General features: G+C 52.9%; 1 protein-coding gene across 2 annotated transcripts in view; it reads right to left on the bottom strand.

Moving 5' to 3' along the window:
* ELAVL1 (ELAV like RNA binding protein 1) overlaps positions 1 to 27,257 on the bottom strand; it is a 37,047-nt gene that overhangs the window by 5,720 nt on the left and 4,070 nt on the right. For both annotated transcript variants that reach the window (XM_032394471.1, XM_032394472.1), the window contains exons 2-4: positions 18,766 to 18,954; positions 8,548 to 8,651; positions 2,704 to 2,857 (exon numbers count right to left, since the gene is read on the bottom strand). In XM_032394471.1, coding sequence (XP_032250362.1) covers positions 2,704 to 2,857; positions 8,548 to 8,651; positions 18,766 to 18,937 — 430 coding nt within the window. In that variant the 5' untranslated portion in view covers positions 18,938 to 18,954. The remainder of the gene's footprint in view (positions 1 to 2,703; positions 2,858 to 8,547; positions 8,652 to 18,765; positions 18,955 to 27,257) is intronic.

Genomic DNA, 27,257 nt, shown 5'->3' with positions numbered 1-27,257 from the left:
GCTGGCTGGCTCCTGCAGAAAGCCGCCTTCAGGGAGCCGGTTCCGTTCTACAGCTAAGGACCTTGCCATCACGCAGAGAGTGAATGTGTGTGCAGCTGTGGTTTCCCTGTTCAGTTTTGTAAAATGACTTTCAAATGGAAACTGCCCAAGTGAAATGAAGAGAACCCAAGAAAGAGAAAGTTAGTGTAAGGGAAAACACGTTCACTAAATGATCTGATGAACATACACCTTTTGAAGGGGGCCCTGTGCTGGTTTTTTTCCTCTAGTGTTTTCAGAATCAAGAGCAGATATCAATGAAAGGCACGATTTCCAAATGAGTAAACTATAAAGTTCACAATTAAACTGGGTAAGAAGGCAAAGAAAATTTAAAAATTAAGTTCTGTCAACAAAGAAGGTTAAGCTTTCTCAAGAGAGCTGCCCCCTGCCTTCCGTGCTACAAGGCCCATCACATGGAGGCCAACTGGACACGCAAACCTGCCAACCACACTGTTCTCTGCTCCGGCCCCTCGGGGCTCCCTGGGTGCCGGCAGAGAAGCCCCGCTGGGTGGCCCCCTCTGGAGTAGAGGAGGCAATGGAAACCTACAGTCCTGGGGGCTCACCTTTCTAACTCTCCAATGCAACAGCCTGGGCTAGGGCAGGACTGTGCACAGGGGGCTCCCTCCCCCCCACCCTTCGCAAGGATTCTGAAGACAGTCCCCTCCTCTGAAGCGGCAGAGGCTTGTGGGATGAATGCGAGAGAGTGAAGCTCCCATGGATGCCACACTGAATTCACAGCCGAGCCTGGAGCCCTCCAATCCTGAGGTCCCCCCCCCAAGAGACAGCAGTCTTACAGAGGAAAAGGAGACAAAATGGCCCACAAATGGCTGAAGGGAACTGTCTGCGGAAGTGACCTCTCTCAGGGTGGCAGGAGCCCCTGGGGAAAGCCAGGTGGCCGGGGCAGGGGTGTTCTTGGAGAGAGCCAGCTCCGCTCAGTCATGCTGGGCTGGACAGAGACGAGCAGAGGCAAAGCAGGACGTGTGGCATGAGGAAAAGGAGGGCCATGGAAGCAGAACGTGGGCCAGCACGGTCATGCCATCCAGGTCCCCAGGCAGCCCACACAGGTGGGCCTGGGGATAAACACGTGCACAGACCAGCCGACTGGATTGTTCTCTCTCAACTGGCACTTGAAGGTAAAAGGGGAGCTTTAGGGACCACAGGAAACTGTCCTGGTGCAGATCAGGGGGGCTTGATACCGAGTAAATGGGATCCTTACCCCACCCCATCCCACCCCTACCCCACGGCAAAGGTGCAGAACAGAGGCCGTGGTGGGGTCCTAGTTCCTCCAGCATAGCCTGGTGTCAGAGCAGGTGTCTGCACCAGGCACAGGGCTACCCAGAGCTCCTGTGAAATGCCAGTGAGCTGCATGTGTGGACCACACTCCAGAAGGCCCTCCTCCCCCTCCGGCCCTGGGACCCAACCTGTCCACTCCTCTCCAGGCCAGGCCTTAGCCTAGCACTACAGCCCAGGCAGCAGGGCCAGCATATGAGGAGCTAAGCTTCCACAGAGGGGGTGGGGGAAGGGAGGGCAGGTGGCCAGGCCACCTACCCCAAAGCACACAGCTCAGGGGGACACAGGAAAATGTGTGCACACCTCCACCCCCACCTGTCACAGGCCAGGAAGGCCCAGCCCACCTGCTCTCTGGGATCTCCTGGGGGTGCTGCTGGTCTCTTGGAAGGGAGGTCACCTCGGAATTAGGACTTCCTGTGACCAAACTACCCAGGGTTTGCTTTAATACCACAGCCAAGGGGGTGGTGAACACACTGTGTTGGAAGAACATGAAAATCAACCGCAGAGAATTCCAATGGCTTTGTTGAGCTCCACGAGCAAAAATCTTCCTTGCCAGTGTGTCAGCAGGTTCCCACTCGTGGAGGGAATAGAACCGAGGGTCTTAAAGCAGGCACGGCCCAAGCTCACCGCTCCCCACACAGCGCCACGCACAGGGCTGGGCAGCGGACGTCCCGACTCCAGTCCCTAGGCTGCACGGTAAGGACCGGCACCAGCCTCCTGCACAGGGCTGCTCCCCGGGGGCGGGGGCGTCCTCAGCTCGGCTGTGCCTCACTGCCTCCGGCAAAGCCCAGAGCCCACGCTGCTAAGCTCCTGGGCTGAAACGACCTAAGAGGGGCTGGTGAAGGGGCCAGGATCGTCAGGGAGGGGAATTACTGCCTTGAGCTCTCTGAGCTTTGAATGTGCTACCCAAGGAGGGGAGGGCAGGGGGGAACGGGCATCCAAATCATGGAGACTGGAGACCGGATCCTCAGAAAGAGCCACCCTGTGGCTCAGTGAAAAGTGGGAACTCTGGATCGTGAGTGAAGACTGTCCCACACTGCACACCACGTGCCTGCAAGAAGAGCAGCAGTGAATGATTGACCGGTGGCCTTTCCAACCCATTCACAAGCCAGGCCGGGACATTTGGGTGCTTGAAGGAAGGGGCCAGGATCACTTGGTATTTTCACCATAACATGCTGGCCTAACACAGGGGCGGTTTTACTACCATTTTTACCTCTCCAGCCTCGTAAAACAAAAGCCAAGGTCTTCTCATTTGGATTCTGTCCTCCCCAGGGGAATAACTATGGCCCCGAAACTCAAGCAGCAGCCTGTCTTCCTGGAAACTCTGGCCCCCGCCGAGAGGAGACCCGCAGCCCGCATCCGGGCCACCCACTGTACCTGTGGTCTGATCCACAAGGACCCGGGAGTTGATGATTCGCCCAAACCGAGAGAACATGTCCTCCACGTCCTTCTGGGTCATGGTCCGCGGGAGCCCACTGATGTACAGGTTGGCGTCTTTGATGACCTCTGAGCTCGGGCGAGCATACGACACCTTGAAGATAAAACCACTTTCTGCGGTTAGGGCAGGTGTGCGGCCAAAGCATCGGGGGGTGGGGTTAACTTTTCAGGCAAGAAAAAGCCACCCTTCTGGTGAGAAACCATGCCAACACTCATTACCTGCGGCGGTACGTGCGAGCAGCTCACCTGGGCCGAGCAGCGAGCCAGATGGACACCCCCTAGCATTTTCTCGCCTAGATTTTACACTCCACGGGGAGGCAGACGTATTCCAAGTTCTCAAAGCCAAGAGACTGAGGGCCCACAGCTGGCAGCAGACAGGGCCACCACTCAACCCAGCTGTCTCTCCTACCGTGGCCGCACCCTCTCTGACAGTGAGCAGCCTGGGGACAGGACCCAGTGCTGCCTGCGAGGAGCCTTCGAAGGGCAGTGGCTCTAGAGCTGGGCGCCACCGGAAGGGCGCCACCCACCTACCTGCAGGCCAACTTGCCACCGGAGCCCAGAGGCGACTCAGGGCTGCTGGGGGAGCCTGCAGTCCAACACTCGAGTGTTCGATATTAAATGACTCCATGGGTCTTTGTTTTGGGTCTTTGTTTTGTAAAACTGAAGAAAGCCTGCAAGGAACTTCTGCAGCGGCTTCGATAAAGTGGTCTGTGTGTGCCCTGGAGTGGGGAGGCTTCAGGGGCCAGCGGCCAGGCAGGCCCTTCATGCTTTCCCAGGTCAGGGCCACCACCGTGGCTGGCCAGGAGGAGGGATGGGACTGAGGCCACACCCCTGTTGGGAAGGAGCAGCTGGGACAGGGCCCCTCTGTCTGCAAAGGGGAGGCCTGGAGACAAGGGCCTTGATCACACCTGAGTGTCAGGACCGAGTCTGAACGAGTTAGGAGGCTGGGAAATGAGGAAACTGGGAAGGGGGCTCTGGAAGGGTGGGGGACTTGGACCTATGCCAAATAATGTGCTGAGGGTCACAAAGCTGAGAGGACAAGGAGCCTGAAACCATAACCCAGTAGCAGACACAACCTTTCAGGTGTCACTGGGCAGCACGAGGCCACACACAACAGGTGTGTTTTCACCACAACGCTCAGGCCTGCCAGGAGGGGCACAGGTGTGGTTCCTCGGGCCGAGCACACACGCACCCCTTCCTTCATGTGCTTGCTGACTCCGAACCCACGTCATGCCCTAAGAGGGGACGACAGACACAACCTTTGCCAGCAGAGCAGAAAGCAGTCCAGCAGGCAATGGAGAAGGAGAGAGAAATCGTGTGTGTGGTCAGAGCCCAGCTTCCCCGCCCAGAGGCGCCAAGGATCATGGAGGCTGGACGTCAGATGAGAATGAAACACAAGTGGCCCTGACTAGAAGGATGCCCCAGGGCACCAGGTCCCGTCAGGGGCTGGTGCCCTCCAAGCAAGTAGTGCTGCACAAGCTGCACATTTCCTGGAAGTTTCCCTGTGCTGTGTCCAGGCCCGAGGCACCTTGGTTAGGCCTACAGTACAGGAACGCTGTGGTCACTCAGTGATGCATCCAAGGCCTGGGGCAGACGTGGCATTGTCCCCTGAGATAGAGGCCACCCTGGCCTGCAGGGACTCCCCAGCACCCTTCCCCACTGAGGTGGTGGCTGGCCAGTTCACTGGAGCTTGGTCACACTCCTCGACTTCCAAAGAATGGTGCGTCAACGCTCTCTTACATATCTGGGCCTAAACTCTCCGGGTCTGCATCAACCAGCCTGCAGAACCCACCCCCATTCAAACCCTTGCCAGATGGCTGTCCCATTTTACCAAAGGCCCCAGGCAGTGGCGTTGTTTCGGGCAGGAGGGCTAAAAGGGGAAGGCAGGCCTGCCAGGACTCTGGCTGCTCTGTGCTGGGTCCACAGGGAGTGCCTCCCAGAACTGTCTGGTCTGGCCTTTGCAGATTTGCCTGGATGGGGCTGCATCTGGGCTCTGCCCCTGGCTTTTAATGAAGGACACAGTGGCAAAGAGCATCTCCAAACCAAGACCCTGGCCCCGGTGAAGCGGCGTGGAGGTTGGTACGGACTATGATCGTCCCCTGATGAAGTCCCAGAGGGAAGATGCCTTTGACGGCCAAACGCGCTTCGACTCCTTTCAACAACAGGTTCTTCAGGGCCCATGGCAACCACCGTAGCTTTCCTTCTCTTCAACCACTATCAAGTTCAGAGTCAGGTCAGCATCCAAGGAGACTGCACAGAACACCTAGCACCCGGTAAGCTCCATGACACAAGGTCCAGAACCTCTTTCCTCAGCTCTCGGTATCACCGGCTCCTTCGCCCCACGCAGATCTTTTCCTGTCACGTTCTCCAGAAACCTTCCTACGAAGGGCTGAACACATTCATATGTCGCAGTGCTAACCCCCAGCACTGCAGAATGTGACCTTATTGGGAAAGAGGGTCGTCGCAGATGTCATTCATGAAGATGAGGTCACACCAGAGCAGGGTGGGCCTCAAACCCAATAACTGCGTCCTCAGCAAAAAGGAGGAGACTGGCCAGAGACGCACACAGGCTCAATGCCATGTGAAGATGAAGGCAGACGTCCGGGTGAGGCTTCCCTGAGCCCAGAAGCGCCAGAGATGGCCAGCGACCCCCAAGCCAGGGGAGCACCCGGGATGGATTCTCCCTCACGGCCCAGGAAGGAACCAACCTGCCCACACCTTGATCTCGGACTTACGGCCTCCAGAACCGTGAGAACAAATTTCAGTTGTTTGACCCTCCCCAACCACACAAACACCATTTGTGGTGCTTTGTGGTGGCAGCCCTGAGAAACTCCACTTCCCCGACCACCTGATTGGCCATGGAGCCCCTCCGCCCACAAGCAGTGCCCAGCCCCCCTCCCCTGGGGAAGTTTCTCCACTGCATGCATCTTGATCTGACATACTCTCCCTCTTACGTATTTAACCGTGTAGAACACTCGATGAGGGCAAAACTTTCGTGTTTGCTGTGGTATCCCCAGCACCTAGGACAGATGCAGGTGGACAGCAAGCAGGCAGCGAGCCACCGCTGAACGAGGGGACAAAAGCAGTTGCTGTTACTACTACTAACGCCTGCCTACCTGCACCGCCGTCTCCCGGGCTCTGTTCACAGCTCGTCAGAGCATACCGTTCTGGTTCCCGGTGTTTATCTCCCACGCTGAGCCGGGGAAGCTGGCAGTGGCCTGGCAGTGGGGTGTCAAGCGCCCAGAGCCACAGCACCTGTTTCAAACCCTGGCTTTGCCCCTCTCTACCTCTGGACCTTGGGAGACCTGTCACTACTCGAAACATCAGCTTCTTCAAGCCTAAATTGGGGATCATCTCTCCCAGGCTGTGGTGAGGAAAACGGAGACAAGGTAAGGAAGGACCTGGCCCACTATAAGCCCTCGACAGGTGTTGGCCAGGAAATGACACAGGACTGGCGCCTGTGCCCCACTCAGCCTGTCGCCTCCGCACACGCCCCCTCACTGGGGTTGCCTGTGCTGTTGTTACAGGGCACAGGGACAGGGAGACTCCTCACTCCCTACTCGGATCAACGAATGACATTAGAACCAAAGGGGACAGAGCGAACGCTGGTGAGGTCCAGGGCACAGCCAGGTGAGCTGTGGGGTGCGGGACCTCAGAGCCTGGGGGGCAGATGAGCCTTTGGAAAGGTCCTGCCTTCGTGGTGAGAAGTGGGGCTTCAACCTTGGGGATAACCTGCAGTTGCCACAACGTGCCGGCCACTGAGTCTCCTCCAGCGTGGCCACCCTTGCCTTCTGCCCCACCACAAGAGGCATACTTTGGCCCCTGCAGACACCTCTGCCGAGGACCCCCCCGTGTCCCCACCCTGGCCCTCACTACCCCTAACTCCTCATCCCCCAGATCTCAACTCTGACTTTCTTGAGGGAACCTCTCTGGTGCTCCCCAAGTTGGGAGAAGGCCATCCCAGGTACGATCAGATAGTGGTCTCAGAATTAACATCTGTGTTAACAAGTGGGCTATCTGAGGGCAGCCGTGGGCCATGGAACCCAGCACCAGGCAGAGGACGTGGCCCCTAGAACATACTTGTTGTATAACGATGAATTTTCTGCATCTATTTGAATAACTGTCTGCTCTCCTGGCATCTGCAAACATTTTCTAAATGCAGAAAATAATTCCTAACAGACTGGGAGCTTTGGGCTGAGAATAAACAACCTGGAGCTGGTGGAGAGGAACCAGTAACCTGACATGTGGAAAGGCCGTAATATGTGGTTTCCTTCATCAGCCCCCACAGGGGAAGGCCCCTCTCAGAGTCTGAGCTAGCCACAGAGATACGTGGGCTGCGCTCCTGTCCTCAGGGAGCACACGATAGGGTCTATGTGCACACAGGCCCAGGAAGTCTGCTGAGGAGTGTTTCCGTGGGTCTGGGGATGATTAAACCACTGAGCAATCCATATCATGAACAGTTCAACAGCAGACACGGAACAGCGCCCTCAACAGCCAGACTGTAAGACTCCCCTAGCAGATGGGAATACGGGCTCCCAGGGCCACCCCGAAGTGTGACTTGGGAGGCCCAAGCTGCAACCCTGGGAACCTTTATTATACAAGCACCCCACATGGTTCTGATGCCCAGGGGAGCTTGGGAAGCCCAGCCATGGTAGAGGTCCCAAGAGGGACCTTTGTGGGCACCCACATGAATCAGAGTGATGGGAGATGGGGTGGGAGGATCTGGCAGGTCCACCAAAGGCTGAGAGAGGGCAGTCTCATTCCGAGTGGCTTCCTGTCGAGGGAGACCATGCAGGCAGGCACGGTGCCTGCCAAGTTGCCGCAGGAAGCTAGGTCAACGGACCAGTCTGGGGCAATGGGAGGACACATATTCTAAAGGAGGGCTCAGTAGGGAGTAAAGGTCAGGAACACACAAAGTTAGTCCCAGATTGGGTCTGGAGCTGCCCAGGATCACAGAAGCCTGCAAACAGACACTTGGGGATGGGGATGGGGAGGAGGCAGGGCTTGGGGCTGAGAAAAGGAGGGGGTGGTAAGTGAGAGCAGGCTGAGAAGAACACGAAGCCATCCTGTGAGGCCTGGAGGACTTGCCAACTCCTCCCAGGAAGCTGCCACAGCCCTTGAATTGGGAGTGACTGTGGTGGCGTTCAGCCTGAGTCACCCCCTCCCCCCCGATCCCCCCAGCCGGCTGCGCTGCCCGGCTCCTTGCTTCGCTCAAGCCACTGGTCAATACGAAGCCACCCCACAGAACGTCCCCCGGCCCTCTACCTCTGCCACGCGTGACTTTCAGATCTTTGGGGTATGATCTGAACATGTGTGTGCACGTGCACGTATACACACACAGGCCCCGCCACGAAGGCAGAGAACTCATCTGTTCTCTGTCTGACACCCAGCAGGGGCTCCGTAAACACCTGCCGGATGGATGAGTGACCCAGCTGGGATGGGGCAGGGAGGGCGAGGCTGCACAAACACTTGCTCGGCACGAGGACGGCACACCCTGGGCCCGGGAGGGGACTGCCCTCACGTAAGTGCCCTTCCTGGTGACCGTCCCTTTGCTCGTAGAGCTGAGGTGGCTGAGAGGAACCAGCATGGTCCAGGGCGGTCCCTGCCCAACACGTGTCTGACAGGCACTGCTTCAGCTCCATCAGACGCCCCCAAAGCACCAGGGCTCTGAGGAGTGGTCCCCTCAAGAGTGATGATGAAGTAAGGGGAGACCCCTCAGCCGGGTGAGGTAAGGGGAGGTCGCTCACCCAGGCCAGGGCCAAGGTGGCGATGGCAGCTCTTTACCTTAATGGTTTTTGACTGGAGCCGCAGGCCATTCAGGGTGTTGATCGCTCTCTCCGCATCCTTGGCAGTCACGTAGTTCACAAAGCCGTAGCCCAAGCTGTGCCCTGTGTGGGAGAACACGTGCACAATGGTCAACCGGCCGAGAGCCAGGGATGGTGAACAGGACGATGACCAACTGGGCTCAGGAGGACGAGGTTGCAAAAAGCCATGGCCTCTGGGAAGTGGGCTCAGAGACCGGTGGTCACGATCTATACTGGTTTTTTGTTACACCTTTTGGCAAACTTGTAAATTTTCTACAATGAACAAATGTTACCTTTGTTAATTTTTTTTTTTTTTAATAGGCTGGTTTTTTTCATTTTTTTTTTAAAGATTTTATTTATTTGACAGAAAGAGACATAGTGAAAGAGGGAACACAAGCAGGGAGAGTGGGAGAGGGAGGAGCAGGCCTCCTGCCGAGCAGTGGCCCGATGCAGGGCTCGATCCCAGGACCCTGGGATCATGACCTGAGCTGAAGGCAGACGCCCAACGACTGAGCCACCCAGGCACCCCTAAAAAGGGCTGTTTAAAAAGAAACACTATGTAGGGTGCTTGGATGGCTCAGTCAGTTAAGCGTCCAACTCTTGATTTCAACTCAGGTCATGATCTCAGGGTCGTGAGACTGAGCCCCACGTCAAGCCCTACTTTGGGCTCCATGCTCAGCACGGAGTCTGCGTGGGATTATCTCCCTTTCCCTCTCGTTCCCCCTCTGCTTCTGTGCACGCACTCTCTCTCAAATAAATAAATAAAATCTTTAAAAAAAAGGAAGAAACACTGTGTTACTAATGGCACCCTGAAGACGCCATCACCAAAGCAATGATGATGATCAGTCCCACCATCTGCCGGCTGAGATGTGGGGGCTCCAAGGGCAAGGAGAGGGCAGTCACAACTGGTCAAGACAGGCAGGCGGGGAGGGCCGAATGGTGACCGGCTGTCTGCATCCAGGTGTTTCTCCACCACTTGAGCCCCAGAGTGGGAAGGCTTGCTGGGCTCTGGTGCCACCCAGTGTTGGGTCCCTCACTTTCCCAAACCTACAACTCAACTACAAAGCAGACGACAGGGAGCTCGGGGAGAAGCTGGAGCTGAGAGAAGTCCCAGGCCAGCCAAGCGCCTGCCTTCACAGCCCCGGTCAAGCATCCGGGGTTCCCCTTGGCAGCAGCAGCTGAAGTCTGGGGTGGGGGGGGGCAGTACAGGTTATATAAAGACATCCAGGGTTACAGGTAGGTGTCCCCACCTCTTCTTGGTGATACATTCAAGTGATGAGAGTGACCACCAACAGCATGCCACGGGAGGGACTCAGCCTAAGAGGGGAAGGGAGGTGGGTTCCCAGGAGGCCCAGAGAGAAGCAAAGGCTGAGGGGCCGAGCAGAAGGAGCTTTGTCCTTTCACTACAGCAGGGGCAGGAGGAGGCCCAGAGAAGAGAACCAACATGCCCACCCTTACCCATCCACGTGCCATGCTAGGGGACAGCCACTGAGTGCTGGGCACTGCTCTGGGCACAGAGATAGAGCGGTGAGCTTCGCTCCATTCCTCCGGTTGCTGGAGGGTGACAACAGGCAGGTAAAAAACACCAGGCCTTCAGCCACATGAGGCAGAGGTCCCTGGGTGCCAGATGAACCCAGGCTCTCTGGGAGATAATGAGATATGGAACCCAGCAGAGTCTAACCCAGTTTTGCACTTTCTTAAAACAAAAACAAAAACAACCCCCTTTATTTTTTTAGATTTAAAGTTACAAAGATAATAGAATTTCCATAGACCCTACACCCCATTTCCCCTGTTGGTAACATCTTACACCAGAATGGGACATTTGTTACAATTCAGGAACCAGGACTGATACGTTGCTAGTTAACCATAGTCCACCCTTGATTCAGATTGCCTTAGTTTTCCCCCAACGGCCCTTTCTGTCCCAGGAGGCCATCCAGGATCCCACAGGACATGTAGTCGTCACATCTCCTTAGGCTGCTCTTGGCTGGGACAGCTTCTCGGACTTTCCTTGTTTTTGATGACCTTGAGAGTTTCAAGGAGGACTGGTCAGGAATTTTGTAGAATCTCCTGCAGCTTGGGTTCGTCAGATGTTTTTCCATGATAAGGCTGGGGTGTTGGGTTTTGTGAGGAAGAGCCCAGAGTAAAGTGCCCTCCTGATATCCTATGGGGGGTGTGTGTGCTGTCACCCTGACTTACACTGCTAATGCTGGCCTGGATCCCCTGGCCGAGGCCGTGGGTTTGCCAGGTTTCTCCACTGTCAGGTCACCCCTCCCCCCAAACTGTAGGCTCTGGAAGGAAGTCAGTGCACCGCCCATACCAAAGGAGTGCCTTGTGGAGATATACTCTCCCTCCTTCAGGGCAGAGTAGCTACACAAACTATCTGCAGTTCTGCATGGGCCACTTTCTTTTTTAAAGAAACAAAACCCAAACCTGACCCTCCACACCCAAATTTCTTCTTCTTCTTCTTTTTTTTAAAGATTTTATTTATTATTTGAGAGAAAGAGAGCAAATACATGACAGCAAGCAGGGGGCACGGAGAGGGACAAGCAGACTCCGTACTGAGCTCGGAGCCCAATGCAGGGCTCGATCTCAGGACCCTGAGATCATGACCTGAGCTGAAATCAAGAGTCGGATGCTTAACCGACTAAGCCACCCAGGTGCCCCCAAACCCAAACTTCTAACGAAACTCCACAGGTCTGAGAGACTTTGCTCCTAAACCATGGGCAGTGAGGACCCCAGAGCAGCAGGGCTGGGGGGCCGGGGCCCATCTGGCAGGAGAGTCAGACTCAGAAGTTCAGAAAAGAGGGCAACGACTACAGTCAGCTCCAGGCTGGGAACTTTAGGGCCCTTGCTAACGGTCCAGACTACAAATGTTAAAGCTGAGAATACAGAAGGTCCGTGGTATGGATTCCTGACCAAACTACAGGCTTGCTGGGATTTCTACTCCCAAACACCTGCTCTCCAATCCTGCTCTGCCCATCTGTCACCGTGCCCAGGCCAGGAAGCCCATTGGCCCGGCCCCCAGAGGGCCTCCTCTGCCTCTTTGGTCGACACACGCTCAGGTCTTCGTCTTTCTGCTCTTCCTGCAAGGCCAATCCCAGTCCTGGACCACCTGTCACCTTTGCCAGCTGCGCAGATGGCCTAAGCCCTGCCAGGGAACACCAGACGCTGATGAAGACGCGTGCCCAGGCCGCGCTCCTGTGTCTCAGCCTCAGCTGGCTCCTGGCAGCATGCAAACATGGGTCCTACCCAGCCCCACTTCCTGATTCCTCACCTCCCCGGTGCTCGGTGGCCCTGGCCGGGCTCCCAGGGTGGTCGCTGCAGACTTCCAGCACTGCCCTCACCGAGGCCACAACTGTCAGGTGCTGCCCCACAGACAGGTGCCTCCTCCTCCAGGATGTGATGACAATGCCAGGTTTTCTTTCTCCCCAACGGTCCCTCCTCAAGCTCCTAGTCTTCTACCCATCCCATCGAGATGGCCCCCAAGGTTCCACCTTTGGCTCCTGTCTCAGTCATACATTCTTCCTGGGTGGCCTCCTCAACCACCATGTGCCCGCACCTGCCAATGTCACCCAGGAAGTCACATGCCCCCAGACGGCCACTGCCTCCTTTCCCAGGCTTGCTCCCCCTCCGGTTCTCATCAATGAGTCGACAAATATTAACTGAGCACCTACCATGTGTCAGGCCCCATGCCAGGCTGACCAGGGGGTTCGATGATGATCATGAAGGACAGTTTGTGCCTCAATGAATGTCACATTCCAGTGGGCAAGTTGGATGACAAAGCAGTAAGAAACCAATGAACAAAACCGCTGCCCAGGTACAATGAGGACAATCTCCGCTGTGGTGTGAGAGGGACTGATGGACAGGCCCACAGTCGACAGAGCGGTCAGGAGTGCCCTGTGAGGAGCTGATGATTGCAGCAAGACCTTGGGATGGCTGGGGCAAGCAGTCCAGACAGAAGAGCAAGTGCCAAGTCTGGGAGGCAGAGGAGACTTTGGTGTGTTCCAGGAAATGAAAGGTGGCCAGAGCAGCTGAATGAAACGAGCTGGGGAATGGCCCAGAAGTGGCTGCTGGGTGGAGTGGGACCAGGCCACCAGGCCCGGGAGGTAGGCCAGGTGTGGATGCACAGGCTGGGGCAGCTGAAGGAAGACCCACCAAGAGGACCCGCAGATGGGCCGCTGCAGGAGGGAGCTCGGAGGAGGCCAAGTTTCCCCAGGTGCCAGGGAGTAGCTCTGCACCATCGTGCCCAGGCCAGGCCTTCTGGGGCCTGGAGCTGCATGGGGTAGGATCTCTGCACACCCTGTTCTGGGGCTGGCCCTGTCCTCTCGGAGTCTATTCAACCCTCTGTGGTGGGCACCTGCATGCAGTGGGAGGGCAGGCAGCTGAGGAACGAAGGGGAGCCCCTGGTTTGCACCCACCACATGAGGCCAGAGGTGAAAAGTGCCTAACACAGGGCCAAGTCCCCGCCTCCACCCAGCTGCTCGCCACAAACCAATCATGCTCAACTCTGGCTGCTTGCTAGAATCACCAGGGTAGCTTCTAAAAATGATCACAGCCCGGATCATAATCTGAACCATGGGCATGGGGGTGGGGGTGGGGTAGGAGTGGAGGTGGTTTCAGTAGTTTAAAGCTCCCCAGCGACTCCCGTGAGGAGTTGAGAGCTGCCGCTGGAAGTGAATGAGGAGAGTGGGGCTCTCCAGTCATGCAGAAACCTGTTGGTCCTGCTCAGAGCAGGGGCCTGGGGGAAGGCCCTCACTTCCCAAAGCAGCCCCTAAGTTACAGTCTCTCTATAAGCCATGCAGGGTAATGACACAGCTCCCTAGGGCCCGCCTCAGCCTGAGGACCCAAGATGTCAGGCAGGCGTACTTCCAATCTCCTTACAGATGATTCTCCTGTCCCCTAGAGGTAGTGAGCCTGCTAGAATCAACGCCATGAAGGCAGATCAGGTGTGGCCCCCCTCTCATTTAGAGCAATGGAAGATGAGCCCTGCCAGAGGAAGGTCTGAGGTCTGGTGGGGGAACAGGGGTGCTCAGGGGCTGTGCTCAGGCCAGGTATGGATGCTGCACAGGCTGCTAGGGCTTAAGGAAGGCAGGGCCTGCCTCGAGTCAGTGCTGGCAGCTGAGGGCAACCAGAAGCCCAGGATGGGAGATCTGGTGGAGAGGGGAGGGGGAGGGAGATTGGGGGCGGGGGGGTGGTGGAGAACAGCCAGGGATGAAGCATGAATAAACTCTGGGTCTGAGGCCGAGGGACGCCCTAGAGGCCAGTGCTGCCCCCAGCTCTTGCTTGGCCCCCAGCTCTCGCTGCCCCCCAGCTCACGAGGCCCCCAGATCTTGCTCCTCACTCTGCAGGTAGAGCTTTGCGTCTCTGACTTGCTCCTGCACCAGCACAGTAACCTCCGGGACGGTTAAATCACAGACGTGCGGACACCCTGGACTGGCTGACTCAGGGGGCCTGGGACGTGTGTTTCTCCGGGGGGCCGGGTGCTACTGCGCGTCGGCGGCCAGCACTCCGAGAGCCGCTGCCTGGAGAATATCAAGACTGCCTTCATGCGAAGCGCCCTCTGTGTCCTGACCAGTGCCTCACAACCACCACTCTTCCAGTTCCAAACACTGCTCTCTCTCTAGACAAGGTCAAAACCAAGAGATGATACCCTGGCATCTCCTATTACATTCACCGACCCGAGCAGCCAGACGCAACGTCTCTCAAATTGACCCAGGGCGGGCGGCTGGGGGAGGGGAGCACCCCGTGGACGAGGCCTCCCCTGCAGCGTCAGAGGGTAGGGAGAGTCAAATTCTTCCTTTAAATGTCTGTGGGGGCTCAAGAGATGATTTCACGGGGGAGACAGGCTGGGTCTTAGGTGGGGGGTGTGTGTGAATGAATTAATGAGACAATAAATAAGACACAGCAAATGCCCCCAAAAGAAAGAAAATGGGCAAAGGACAAGAAGGGTATTTTATAAAAGAAGAGTACGAACAACCAGTAAAGATATGAAACCAGATGAACGTCATTAAAAAGTGAATGACTACCCTAATAGGATGTCATTTTTTACTTAGGTTGGGCAAGATGAGAAACCTCCCTAGCCTAGGGGATGGCAGGGAAGGGAAGAATGAGTATAAATTGGTGATCGGGTTCAAGATGGTACACACTCTCCCATCTATTGGCTCACCTCCAGGAAGACCTCCAATAGAACTCAGTGATGAGTGAAGACTTGCACCACGATTATTTCTCTCAGTGGGGTTTGTAAATATGGAATATGGTTCCAGCCTGTTGTAAACTCAGAACCTCCATACAACAGGATCCTGTGCTAACTGTTCTGGTGAGGGAGCTATGCTCAGCAACAGAAAAACATTCACAGGTACAGGAAGCAAAGGTTCTTGCACAGCTTGGGTGGTGCGAGCCCATTTTTCTAAAAGCACATGGTTGCTTATGACCACAAATATGGAAAGAAACAAGTATGGGAGGACACGAACCACAAAGCCAACATGATTTTGGGTAATTTAAACTCTCCTTCCTTTTTGCTTCATGTTGTTGTTGTTTTTCTAGAAGGAACCAAGGTGATTCAAGTTAAGAAAAAAGTGGTCAGTCTGGCTTGGTGTGGAAGGGCTTTCCTGCAGAGGGAACAGTATTTGCAAAATCACAAGACTCTAAGAGCCAGGGCATGTCTGGGAAATGACAAGCAGCTCAGTCGGGCCCGAGAGGAGGGTGAGTGGAGAGCACAGTGGCTGGGGAGGAGGAGGACAGGTCCCCAGGAGACTTGGGAGCTGCAGGCAGGGGTGTGGGCTTTATCCTGACCAGAGGTGCATGGCAATGAGCCAGAAGCCGAGTGAATGGGCTGGAGGCTGGCTGCTGGGCCATATGGCATCTGCAGAGGACCGGACACCAGGCCAGAAAGCAGGGCGGGGCTGTACAGTAGGGCTAGCTAGGAACTGTGGCCAGAACAGGCAGCAACAAATGCATATCCCCAACCCAGGGGCTGGGGCCTGACAGCCAGAAACACTCTGAATCTTGAGGCCAGCACGTCAAATATTCCCGGCATGCTAGCCACCATCCATTCCTCATTCTTCCTGTCACCCGTGCCTGGCCAATGAGTGACAGGGTCACATGTAGAATGTTTAGATTCCTTTGCCGCAGTGAAGAGAACCGTCTGGAGGAAACATGGGTGGCTGTTTAAGAGGCCAGAATGCCAGTGCAGACAGAAGACAATGCGGCCTCATCTAGATCTGTGGTAGGGAGTGGGGTGGCGGGGGGGTTGGAGGAAAAGGGACGGAAGCATCCAGAAGGATGAGTGCCAGGGACACACATCAAAGGTCATGCTTAGATTTCTGACAGGAGTCACTGAGTGAACACTGGTGTCACCTGTTAAGATGCAGATGATGGGAAAAGGTCAGTTTGGAAAACACAAAAGTTGAGGGGCTGAGGGGTGGAGGGGTCTGAAGCTCAGGAGAGCTTTCTCGTTGAAACACAGGCAGTAGACTGAGGGTATAGTGAAGCTGTGGAGGGGCATCCGCTCTCCCCAGGGCAGGCTTAGGAAGCAGCAGCTTGGGAATAACCCTAAGGACCGTCTAAGTTAATGGCTGGGAAGGAGCTGTAAGAGGCAAAGCAAGGCCTGAGGTAGAAGAAAGCCAGGTAGGTGGTTCATGGAAGCCAAGGGGGAGGGGAAGCTTCCAGAAGGAAGAGAAGACAGTCAGTTGACGGCTCTGTGAATGGGAGGGGAGGGAGGACGACAGCTAGAGCAGCGGTTCTCACGGGGGAGGATACTGGGGACACCTGGCAACATCTAGGGGCATTTTTTTAGTTGTTACGACTTGGAAGATGCCACCGGCATATAGCAGGTGGAAGGGATGCTGCTCCACATCCCACCACGCACAAGATGCACCCCCTCCAAGAATTATCCAGTTCCAAATGTCAAGGGGGTTCAAGGAGAGACACTCTGAACTAGAGGAAGTCAGGAAACGTTAGCAAGGATTCTTTTAGAGAACAGCCACTGTAGCGTGTTTGAATGCTGGCAAGGTGATCCCGAAGAGACCTGGGCAAGCAGGCACTTGCCTAGACTGAGGTTCCCAGGATGCGGAGAAGGGCAGGGATGGAGCAGAGGGGGAGATGGCTGTTATTTTCACTGCGAGGTGGGAGGCAATCACCGGCCGAGAGTGAAGGGTGCAGACGGGGTTGCTGTGGGGGCCGGGGATGCCTGCGTTGTGGGCTGAGCTTGGCTGGGAACTGGCTTCAACAGGGCACCTGTCTGCCTGCAGGCAAGACTCTCTCCAGGGTGGGCATCCTCAGCCCAGCCAGGAGGAAGCGGCTGGGCGAACGTATCCGTGCCTGGGGTTTCACCAGAGCAGCCTAACAGAGGACAGAGGGGCAGTGCAGCCGGCGAGGTTTTTGCACACCAGTGGCAGGAGGAAAGAGGTGGGAATGCAGTCAGCTTCTCGTGAAGGTACGTTCTTTCAATTTAAGGAACTGCTAGCAAGACACGGAGCTCAGATTTGAGCCTGGGAGCACATCCTCCACAACTCTTGGTACGCTATACTTATCTCACCCGAAGAGGAGGAAAAGTTTATCTCTGAACTGAAATAATTTCCAAATTACACTTTCCTGCTTTTACCTCATTCCTGAAACCAGTTCTCTCTGGACTGATCTCACCAAATCTAGGTGTTCCTATTATCATAGCTCACATTCCTTTGAAAACCACAACAAATGAATAGACAAAGAAGTCAGGTACCATGAGAATGCTGGCAAAATCGGACTGCAATGCTCAGGAATATCCATGGGGCTAAAAATTCCCTTCCATGAGAACATAAAAGGAGAAAGGCAAGATTTGTTAGTAGCATAGGAGAATTTTAAAACGCCTCTGAACAAGGACTCTCTTATGCAGATGGTCTCCTGAAACAGGAGAAAGATAATAGCTTCTAAAACATTGTAACACTGTTCAATTTGTGTATTATCTACAATCCCTATTTAGAGGTTTATTAAATCACAGACTCAGAATTGGAAGAGTCCTTAAAAGACTTCTGAAGTCCGTGCCCCCTCTGATGAACTAATTCCCTATAAAGCAGTCAGCCAGGCTCGACAGGACCCATCCCAGAGACAGGCATCTTCAGGTTCCTGGCAAAAGCTGAGAGTCGACGAAGTAAGACGATGGGTACATGGGGTTCAATATATTACTCTACTTTTATGTAGATCAGAATACAAGATAGCTTATTTCCATAATAAAGTTTTTTTTTTTTCCAACTTTTAAATTAGTTTTCAGTGTAGAGAATCATAGTCTCACAACCCAGGGTGGCAGCCAGAGCCCTCCTGGGGGGGGGGGGTGTTCCTGCCCATTCCTCAGCTCACCAGAGCAGAGCAGAGAGGAAGAAGGATGAAGGAAAAGGATGGGGGTGGGGAGAAGAAGGGAAGAAAGAAAGGGAGGAAGAGGTGGAAGGAGGAGGAGGAGGGCAGCTCCCTAAAACAATGTTTCTCCCTGGGGAGAAAAGGAAGGAAGTGCTTCATAGCACCTGATCTTTCCATGTTTTCCTCCTTGAAACCATGTTCTCGGGTCGGAGGCTGCTCGGTAAGGACAGCCTTCCCAGGTGTCTGCAAATCCTTATGAGGTTGTAGGATCTAGGAGCCACCATCCCCACTTATGTCTGGGGTCGCACGTGGAGGCAGTGGGGGAACAGGGCTCTCAGCCAGCATCCAACCCTACAGCCTGCCTGTTGATCCATGTGGCCCTGCTCTAGCCCCCCAAGAGTGCAAACTCAGTGTGTTTCAGATGTTCCAGCTGATGGCGTGATAGCAAACAGCACAGCCCAGAGCCAATGAAGGGCTGCCCGCGGGGATACTCTGTGTTCTGCCACAGGCCTGACCCGGCACGGGGACCCGGGAAGACAGGGAAGGGCCTGCCTGGGCTAGAGTCCCCTCCACTCGTGGGACCGAGCCAGGCCAGGCTGTCATTCATGTTCTATGGTCTCTTCCAGCTCTCAGCGCCATCCCCATTTCCAGTGTCCCATCTTCCCTCCCCTCCCACCATCTCACTCTGTACATGCTCTTACGACGAGCTTTTCTTTTTTGGAAACCAAAGTCCAATCTGCCACCAGGGCAGTGGCAAAATACAGTCTGAGATAACAACGAAACTTGACAACCATCACTGCGGGCAAAGAAGCCAGTGCTCAGTGGGACGGCCCCAAGTCCCCCTTACAAACCCTCTCGCTTTCTTTACCTGCTACTTTATCCCGAATGAGTTTTGCAGATTCGACTTCACCGATACTGCTGAACAGACTCCGCAACTCATCCTGGGTCATGTTCTGAGGGAGGTAGTTGACAATTAAATTCGTTCTCCCGATATCATCCCTGCAGTCTTCGGCCATGTGGTCTTCATAACCATTAGACATTGTATTTTTTAAAAAATCTGCGGGGGAGGGGGGAGAAAAATCAAGTAAATTCCAAATGTCCATATTGCAGAATATTAAGGCAAAACGCATGACTGGCACTTGGGGTTTTTTCTTTTCAACACTACAAGTTCAACTTCTGTACACATAAAAACCTGCTCGTGGATGTTTATGGCGACTTTATTCATAATTGCTCTGAGACTGGAAGCAACCAGCATGCCCTTCAGTCAGCGAATGAAGAAACAAACTCCAATTGTCTGCGGCCTTCACACAACAGAGTGTTCTTCCGTGACAGGAAGAAGCGAGCTATGAAGCCGGAGACTTGGGGAGGCCTTAAATGCACACTACTAAGTCTGAAAGGCTACCCAATTATAGGACATCGTGGAAAAGATGAAACTCTAGAGCCAGTAAGAAGACTAGTGGTTGTCAGGGCTAGGAAGGGAGGGAGGGACAAGAGGAGCACAGAGGATTTTTATGGCGGTGAAACTATCTGCGTGATCCTGGCATGGTGGATGCAGGTTATTACACATTTGGGCAAACCCACGGAATGTACAACACAAAGACTGAACCCGAAGGCAAACTATGCGCTTGAGCTGATACTATCAATATTGCCTCATGGATTCTAGCAAAATACCACACTGACACAAGATGTCACTAAGAGGGAAGACTTCGTGTTGGGAGGAGGCGGATATTTGGAAACCCGCTCTGTACTTTGCAGCCTTTCTGCAAACCTAAAACTGCTCTAAAACACACCCATTTCTACTTACTAGGGGGCTTCAAAAACCCTACAAACAGGGGCGCCTGGTTGGCTCAGTCAGTGGAGCGTGCAACTCTTGATCTCAGGGTCCTGAGTTCAGGTAGGCCCCCTGCTAGGTGTAGAGCTTACTTGAAAAAACAAAACACAACACCTACAAACAATTCCAGCACCACAATTCAAGCTCCCCTGAGAAGTGTGCGGGTTGTCTCAAGAGCTTTCTGAAGATTCCTGATCACCCTCTCCCATCTCTGCGTGCACTCCTGGTGCAGCTGGGTACTGACGAGCCTGCGATGTGCACCTGAGCACCCCGACTCAGGCGCCCCGCCTCTGTTCTCAAGCAGGGAGACAACGGTTCCCTGCATCCCTTTATTCCAAAGGCCATAGCAACTGAGCTGGTAAAGAGGTTAGGGTTTCTCTACCAGCTGGAGGAACGTGCTCTTCAAAGCTTGCAAGCTTTGGAATGCCCTCAGCCGCCTGCAGAAGTCTTCACTCTCAGTGACAAACATCATGGTACAGCGATGGCTTCAGAGAAGAATCCGGATCAATGCGGCCGAAAGCATCAGGACGGCTCTCCTGAAAGCACAACTCGCGCTGGGCTTGCTCACAAGTACTGTCGTGCGCGGCTGCCTCATCTAAGATGTCCCATGTCCCTGCCTCTAAATACGCAGGCACTCACCCCCATGGGGCTGAAGAGTCATTACTAGAAAGAGGCCCTGTGGCCCACCAGCCAGGAGGTCTCGGGGGTAGCCCACCCCTTTCTCCGCATCCCTTCTGCCCAGCCCTGCCTTTATGCTTGAAAACCCAGTGCCCACTGTCAGGAGCACTCAGCCTTCTTTAAAAATAGCCTTGCCAGAGGTTATATAAAAACCTGAACACCGCTCCCACCTCCCCACTGAGTCAGCACTGAGAGAGGACTTAGGTGTGGGGTTTTTTTTTCCCCCTTGCTGGAAACAGGTGGGACTTCTCTATCTTTCCACTTCCTGATTTGCTTCAGACCATACACAACATGCAAAGTTACTGTACTCTCCCAGCATTTCTTTTATTTATTTGAAAATGTTCTATGCTCCCTGTTCTTTATAAAATAGGTCAGCATAGCCATAAAAGAAAAGATTGGAAAGTCAGACTTCCTAAGATTAAGAAGTTCTGTACAGCAAAAGGCACTATACACAGACAAGCAGCGGACTTGGGAGAAAATGCTCGCTACCTATTACATTATTTAGGCCAGTGGTTCTCAACGTGGGTGACTCGGCCCTCCAGGGGATACCGGGCCGTGTCTGGAGACATTTCTGGTTACCACAACTGTGGGTGGTGGTGTGCCACTGGAACCTAGTAGGTAGAGGCCAGCGGAGCTATGAAACATCCCACAAGGCCCAGGCTGGCCCCCACAACCAAGAATTGTCCAGCCCCAAATGTCAACACTCCCAATGCTTGGACCACGTGATTCAGTGTCTACAAACTCATCAGAAAGAAGACACATCCCCTGGGGTGCCTGGGTGGCTCAGTCGTTAAGTGTCTGCCTTCCGCTCAGGTCATCATCCCAGGGTCCTGGGATCAAGCCCCGCATCGGGCTCCCTGCTCGGCGGGAAGCCTGCTTCTCCCTCTCCCACTCTCCCTGCTTGTGCTCTCTCTCTTGCTGTGTCTCTCTCTGTCAAATAAATAAATAAAATCTTTAAAAAAATAAAAAAAATTAAAAAAAAGAAGACACATCCCTTAACAGAGAAATGGACAAAGGATATGAGCCTCAACTAATAGATGTCAGCAATTCAAATGCTAATAAACCAGGACGAGCTCAAATTCCCAAATAATGAGGAAAATGTGAAGTCAAAAGAGATGCCACCTTCTGTCAGTCAGATACAAGACTGCCCAGGATGGGTAAAATCTAGCGTCATAAAGAAGGATAAGGTGGGGGGCACCTGGGTGGCTCAGTCGGTTAAGTGTCTGCCTTCGGCTCAGGTCATGATCCCAGGGTCCTGGGATCGAGCCCCGCATCGGGCTCCCTGCTCAGTGGGGAGCCTGCTTCTCCCTCTCTCTCTGCCTGCCTCTCTGCCTACTTGTGTGCTCTCTCTCTCTCTGTCAAATAAATAAACAAAAACTTAAAAAAAAGATTTTAAAAAATAAAAAAAATAAAAAAAAAAAAAAGAAGGATAAGGTGGACAAACACCCTGGTACACCGTTGAAATGGTACAACCCTTTTGGAGGATAACCTGCCCTTTAATATGATTGCTACCCTCGGATTCAGAACTGTAGCAATCTGTTCTTCAGAAATAATCACATGCGTGCAGGGAAGTATGTGTGAGGACCACATGACCCCACAGTGGGTACAAGTAAAATGCTGGATGTAATCTAAATATGAATTAAACAAACACCAACTCCACAAATCTGTTAAAGCATCTGCAGCCATGAGGCTTTTAGATGGATTAGCTCAAAAACAAACACACACATTTGCTGAAGCCTGAACCAAAGTGCAAGGGTTAACTCTGAAAAATTAAAATGCATAATGAAGTTTGCTCGAAATGTGATTCAAACATTTCTCTTCTCCCTTCCTTTGTTTTTCTTCATCCCTCCCTCTCCTCACCTTTGTTCTGAGTTAGGGACCTACTCTTGTGCCTTCTCCTCCCTCCCCCCAATGCTTTCAAGGATGATTGAACTGGGCAATAATTACCCCATTCTCATTATTCAGAGAGGGGTGTCTTCTATGCCTGGTAAAAAGATGACTTTCTTAAACAGTGGTTGGCAAACCATGGCCTGTGGACTGTGGACCAAATATGGCCCACCACCTGTTTTTATAAATAAAGTTTTATTGGCACACAGTTATTCTCATTTGTTTATGTATTGTCTGTGGCTGCTTTTGCACTACAGTGACAGAGTTGAGTAGTTGTGACAGAGACCATATGGCCTAAAAAGCTGAAACTATTTACCATCTGGCTCTTTACAGAAAAAGTGTGCCGACCTCTGTTCTAAAATGTAAAAACAGAAATTTTCTAAGAGAAAATCTTTGTGACATTGGGTGAGGCAAAGATTTCTGAGACACCACACCAAAAGCACAATCCATTTTTAAAAAATCGATAAACTGGATATCATCAAAATGTAAAACTTTCGCTCTGCAAAACTTACAGTCCACAGAGGAGAAGAAAATATTTACAAATTACATATCTGAAAAAGGACCTGCATCCCGAACATATTTTAACTCTCAAAACTTAATGAGAAAACAACCTAATTTTAAAGACGACAAAAGATGTGAACAAACAATGCACCAAAAAAGATACATGGATGACAAACAGACATATGAAAAGACACCCGACATTATTAGTTATTACAGAAATGCAGATTAAAACTACATTGAGATACCATTACCCATATGGAAGAGAATCAACCCCACCCATTCAGAATGGCTAAACCAAAATGAAACAAAAGCAGGCAAACAACAACAAAACAGTATCAAGTTCTAGTGAGGATGTGGAGAAACCAGAATTTCCATGCATTGCTGGTAGAAATGGAAAAATATTAAAGCCGCTTTAGAAAACGTATGGGCAGTTTCTTAGAGTTAAACATACACTTTCCAAAAGACCCAGCAATCCCGTATTAGCAGTCATACAAGAGAAGTGCAAACCTCTGTTCATACAAAAACCCACACACGAGTGTTTATAGCAGCTTTATTCAGTAACACCCCAAACTGGAGCAGCCCAAATGCCCTTCAAGCCATCAGTGGCTAGACTAGGGAAGGCTACACAATGGAGTTCTGCTTGCCAATAAGAAAAGTGCTACTATCCACGCAACTTGAATCAATCTTGAATCAATCTCAAATACATTTCGCAGAGTGAAAGAAACCTGACTCCTAGGCTGCATACTACAAGAGTCCCTTCTAGAAAAGGCAGAACCATAGGGATGGATCTGCGGTGGCCATGGGCAGGGAGCAAGGGGAGCGCTGAGTACACTGGGGGAGAAAAGAGAGTGTTTTTGTTTCTTGGGGAGTGTAACTTCCCATGTCTTGATGGTGGAGGTAATAACACGACTCTATGCATTTGTCAAAACTCGAAGAACTCTACACCAGAATTTCAAGTGAACTTGAAAATAAATTTTAAAAGATCTACAAAGTGAACCTGATTCCACAGCAGGCAGGCTCCTCGTGACGCCCCTGGGTGAAGCTGAGCAGCCTCTGCGGGCCCAGTTCTTGGGTCAACTGGCAACGATGGAGAAATCCAAACCCCCAAAGCACGGTTTCTCAACTCTTCAGGGCCGCTCCACCCTGCTTTCCCGTGTTCCTCCCCCTGACCTTTCCAAATCCACGTCGCTAATCCGGGGCCAGGCCAGCTTCTGTCGAGCACCAACCACAGCTGGGCCTTTGTCTCTGCCTGACAATCAGTGACTTCCAAGTTGTAGCCAAGTCTGGCAGCCCCTTGGCTGGCCAGGCTGTCACCTCTCACTCCTTCCAGGTCAACACAATCGGAGTCCCCTGTCCGTGGTGGCCTCACCCACTGAGGCTCAAAGGCTTCATCACTTTGCTCAGGGTCAGCCATGGTGTGGTCCATGGTGGCAGCGCCAGGCCTCCAATTGTTGCTACAGAGCAGTCTCCCTGCTTCAAGATGTGGCCCTCCACTCTAGCTTCTTCCCTGGCGTGCGGCAAACCTTCGCATTTCCGTGCCTCTGCTCCGGCTGCTCCCTTTGCAGACACTGTCTGCCCTCTCCATTACCTCCTCACTTATCTGTGAAACATCCCCCCAGAAAATAGGTTGCTCTAGTTCCCTGGGCCTGTACACCATTTAGCCCAAAACTTTACGGATGCACAAATCACTCTAATTCCTAATTATTTGCTTTTCACCCACCTCGTTGGTGAGAGCCTGGAGGGGCAGTGGGGTGGGGGATGGACAGACACCAGGTCTCAGAGTCACCCGGGAATCATGTGTATTTGCCACTTTATGTTAAAGGGCAGTTGGAAATTATACTAACGGTCTTAATATGTTCAGTACTTTACTTTTTTTTTTTTTTTTTTTAATTTTTTAATTTTTTTTTTTAAAGATTTTATTTATTTATTTGAGAGAGAGAATGAGACAGAGAGAGAGAGCATGAGAGATGGGAGGATCAGAGGGAGAAGCAGACTCCCTGCTGAGCAGGGAGTCGGATGCGGGACTCGATCCCGGGACTCCAGGATCATGACCTGAGCCGAAGGCAGTCGCCTAACCAACTGAGCCACCCAGGCGCCCCTGTTTTTTTTTTTAAAGACTTATTTATTTTATTTTATTTTATTATTTTTTTTTTTTTAAGATTTTTTTTTATTTGAGAGAGAGAGTGAGAGAGAGAGAGAGCACAAGAGGGGGGAGTGGGAGAGGGAGAAGCAGACTCCCCGCCGAGCAGGGAGCCCGATGCGGGACTCGATCCTGGGACTCCAGGATCATGACCTGAGCCGAAGGCAGTCGCTTAACCAACTGAGCCACCCAGGCGCCCTAAAGACTTATTTATTTTAGAGAGAGAGTGAGAGTGCAAGAGCAAATGGGGGGAGGGGCAGAAGGGGAGGGAGAGGGAAAAGCAGACTCCATGCTGAGCATGGAGCCCAACGGGGGGCTCGACCCCACAACCCCGAGATCACAACCTGAGCTGAAACCAAGAGTCAGACGCTCAACAGACTGAGCCACCCAGGCGCCCCAGTACCTTACTTTTCTAGGATTGTCCCGTCCCATCCCACAGAATCAAACTCAATTGTAGGGAGCAAAAAGGGAAACTTAGTTTAGCAAAGCAATTCCTGCTGAGTTGGAAATGTTTCCAGTAACTCCATGTATCATGGAGAAGTCCTGTTTGGATGATCTCTGAGGGTTTTCAGCCTCATCGCACTATTTTCAACAATCCTGGTTGTCCTTGTGACTTCAACAATGCTGTTCACATCAGCGGTATAAGCACAATGTAGGTAGGAAAGAGATATATCCATAAAGGACATAAAAACTTACACAGGTAATATACATGTAAAGCAGCAAGACTAGTCCCATTAGGCACCCATGAGAATCTGTCTCATTTGATATTCACAGAGCAGCCTTGCTAAACTACTCAAGCTAGAGCAAAACTAGAACAGTCAAATATATCCTCAGGCTCAACCTTGACACTTCACACATCACATGATGGGGCTGGGACTCAATTATTTCTAAGGTCCCTTCCAGATGTAAAAGTCTGAGTTCTCCAAGGTAAAAAAGCCTCAGGAATGTTAGGTCACCCAGGAAACACTCTGGGTGCCAGAGAAAAATCAAACGTACCACCTGACCCAGTTATAACTGCTATGCGAGGCGAGGGCTGAAGTGAACACTACGTATTTCCTTACTCACCCCTTCCCACAGCCCACGTTGGGGAGAGCCACCTGACTGGGCCAGCCACGGCTACGTCACAGCAATTCAATATCCACCAGGCTGAAAAGCTCAGGGTAGAAGCAGATCAGGTGCAGCCAGTGTCCGGTCCAGTCCAAGTGCTCCGCGGGCCTGCGGGGACACGATTGGCTCCACCGCCCTGTTAGAGTTCTGGCTCCTTCCTGGCCGGTCAAGGCCACCCCAGGGCTCTTGCACAGAACTGCAGAGCAACATGACAGGGCAGGGAAAACTCCTGGGCTGCGGAGTCTGATAGACCCGTGCTCCAATACTCACCCTACTGCTGATCAGCTGAACAACTGTGGGTGTGGCACTTCCTTTCCTGGAGCCTCAGTCTCCTTGTCTGTGAAATGGGGATGGTACCACCTGCTTCGCAGCGCCCAGCACAGTTCCTGACACTTGGCAAGTGGCCATCGCACCCGCCTCCAGGTCCACTAAGGAACACTTTGACTCTTTGCCCCTGGGACCCTGGAAATGATCCAAACCGCTGATGCCATTTCTAATGGGCCTGGGCTCCACAGAAGTCACAGGGAGTCACACCAGTCAGGGCTCATGACCGAAGCCCCACATATATGGAAGACCTTGTTGCTAGTCTATGCTCACTCACCATCAACTGCACACACCAGCCTGGATGGGTCAGTGGGCCTCTCAATCTGCCCACCAAAGATACGAACCTTATTCCAGCCCTGCCCCCTTTCTCCTACTTCACTTACAAAACCGAGGGGAACGTGTGCCTCCCTGACCTCCCAGTCTCCAACTGCAGGCACCTTCAGGTCCTCTCCGCCTGTCCCTGACCCCTCTTCAAGCCTCTTCCTCCCCCTGAATTACTTCCTCTGGTGGCAGGACACATTTGTCCCTCAAACCTAACCAGGCACCGAATTCTGCCAGTTGCACATTGGTGATATATCTCCTTCTCCCCCATGTCTCTGCCATTATCCTGGTTCAGGTCTCTGTTATCTCTTGCCTAGACAGACTCCCAAATGGTCTCCCTGCCACATGATTATTTCAAACCCAGTCTCTCCAAACCCAACCAGGCCTTTTCCCTTCAAATCACTCCTCTGCCTTCTGTTTCCTCTTCTCTGAATCTTCCCTCCAGTAGAGATGTCTCTTTGATGGGTGGCTGGATCTAGTCACTCGAGCCCCCTTCTGGCCCGCCCTCCCTCCCCCAAGTAAACACGGAGTGCCAACCATGTGCCAGGCACAGAGCAAGGTACTGGGTGTA

The sequence above is a fragment of the Phoca vitulina genome, unplaced genomic scaffold, assembly GCF_004348235.1.
Source record: "Phoca vitulina isolate PV1807 unplaced genomic scaffold, GSC_HSeal_1.0 scaffold81, whole genome shotgun sequence".
NCBI lineage: Eukaryota > Metazoa > Chordata > Mammalia > Carnivora > Phocidae > Phoca > Phoca vitulina.
Note: the sequence above shows the minus strand (reverse complement) of the source record. Positions and strands in the feature narration are given on the sequence as shown.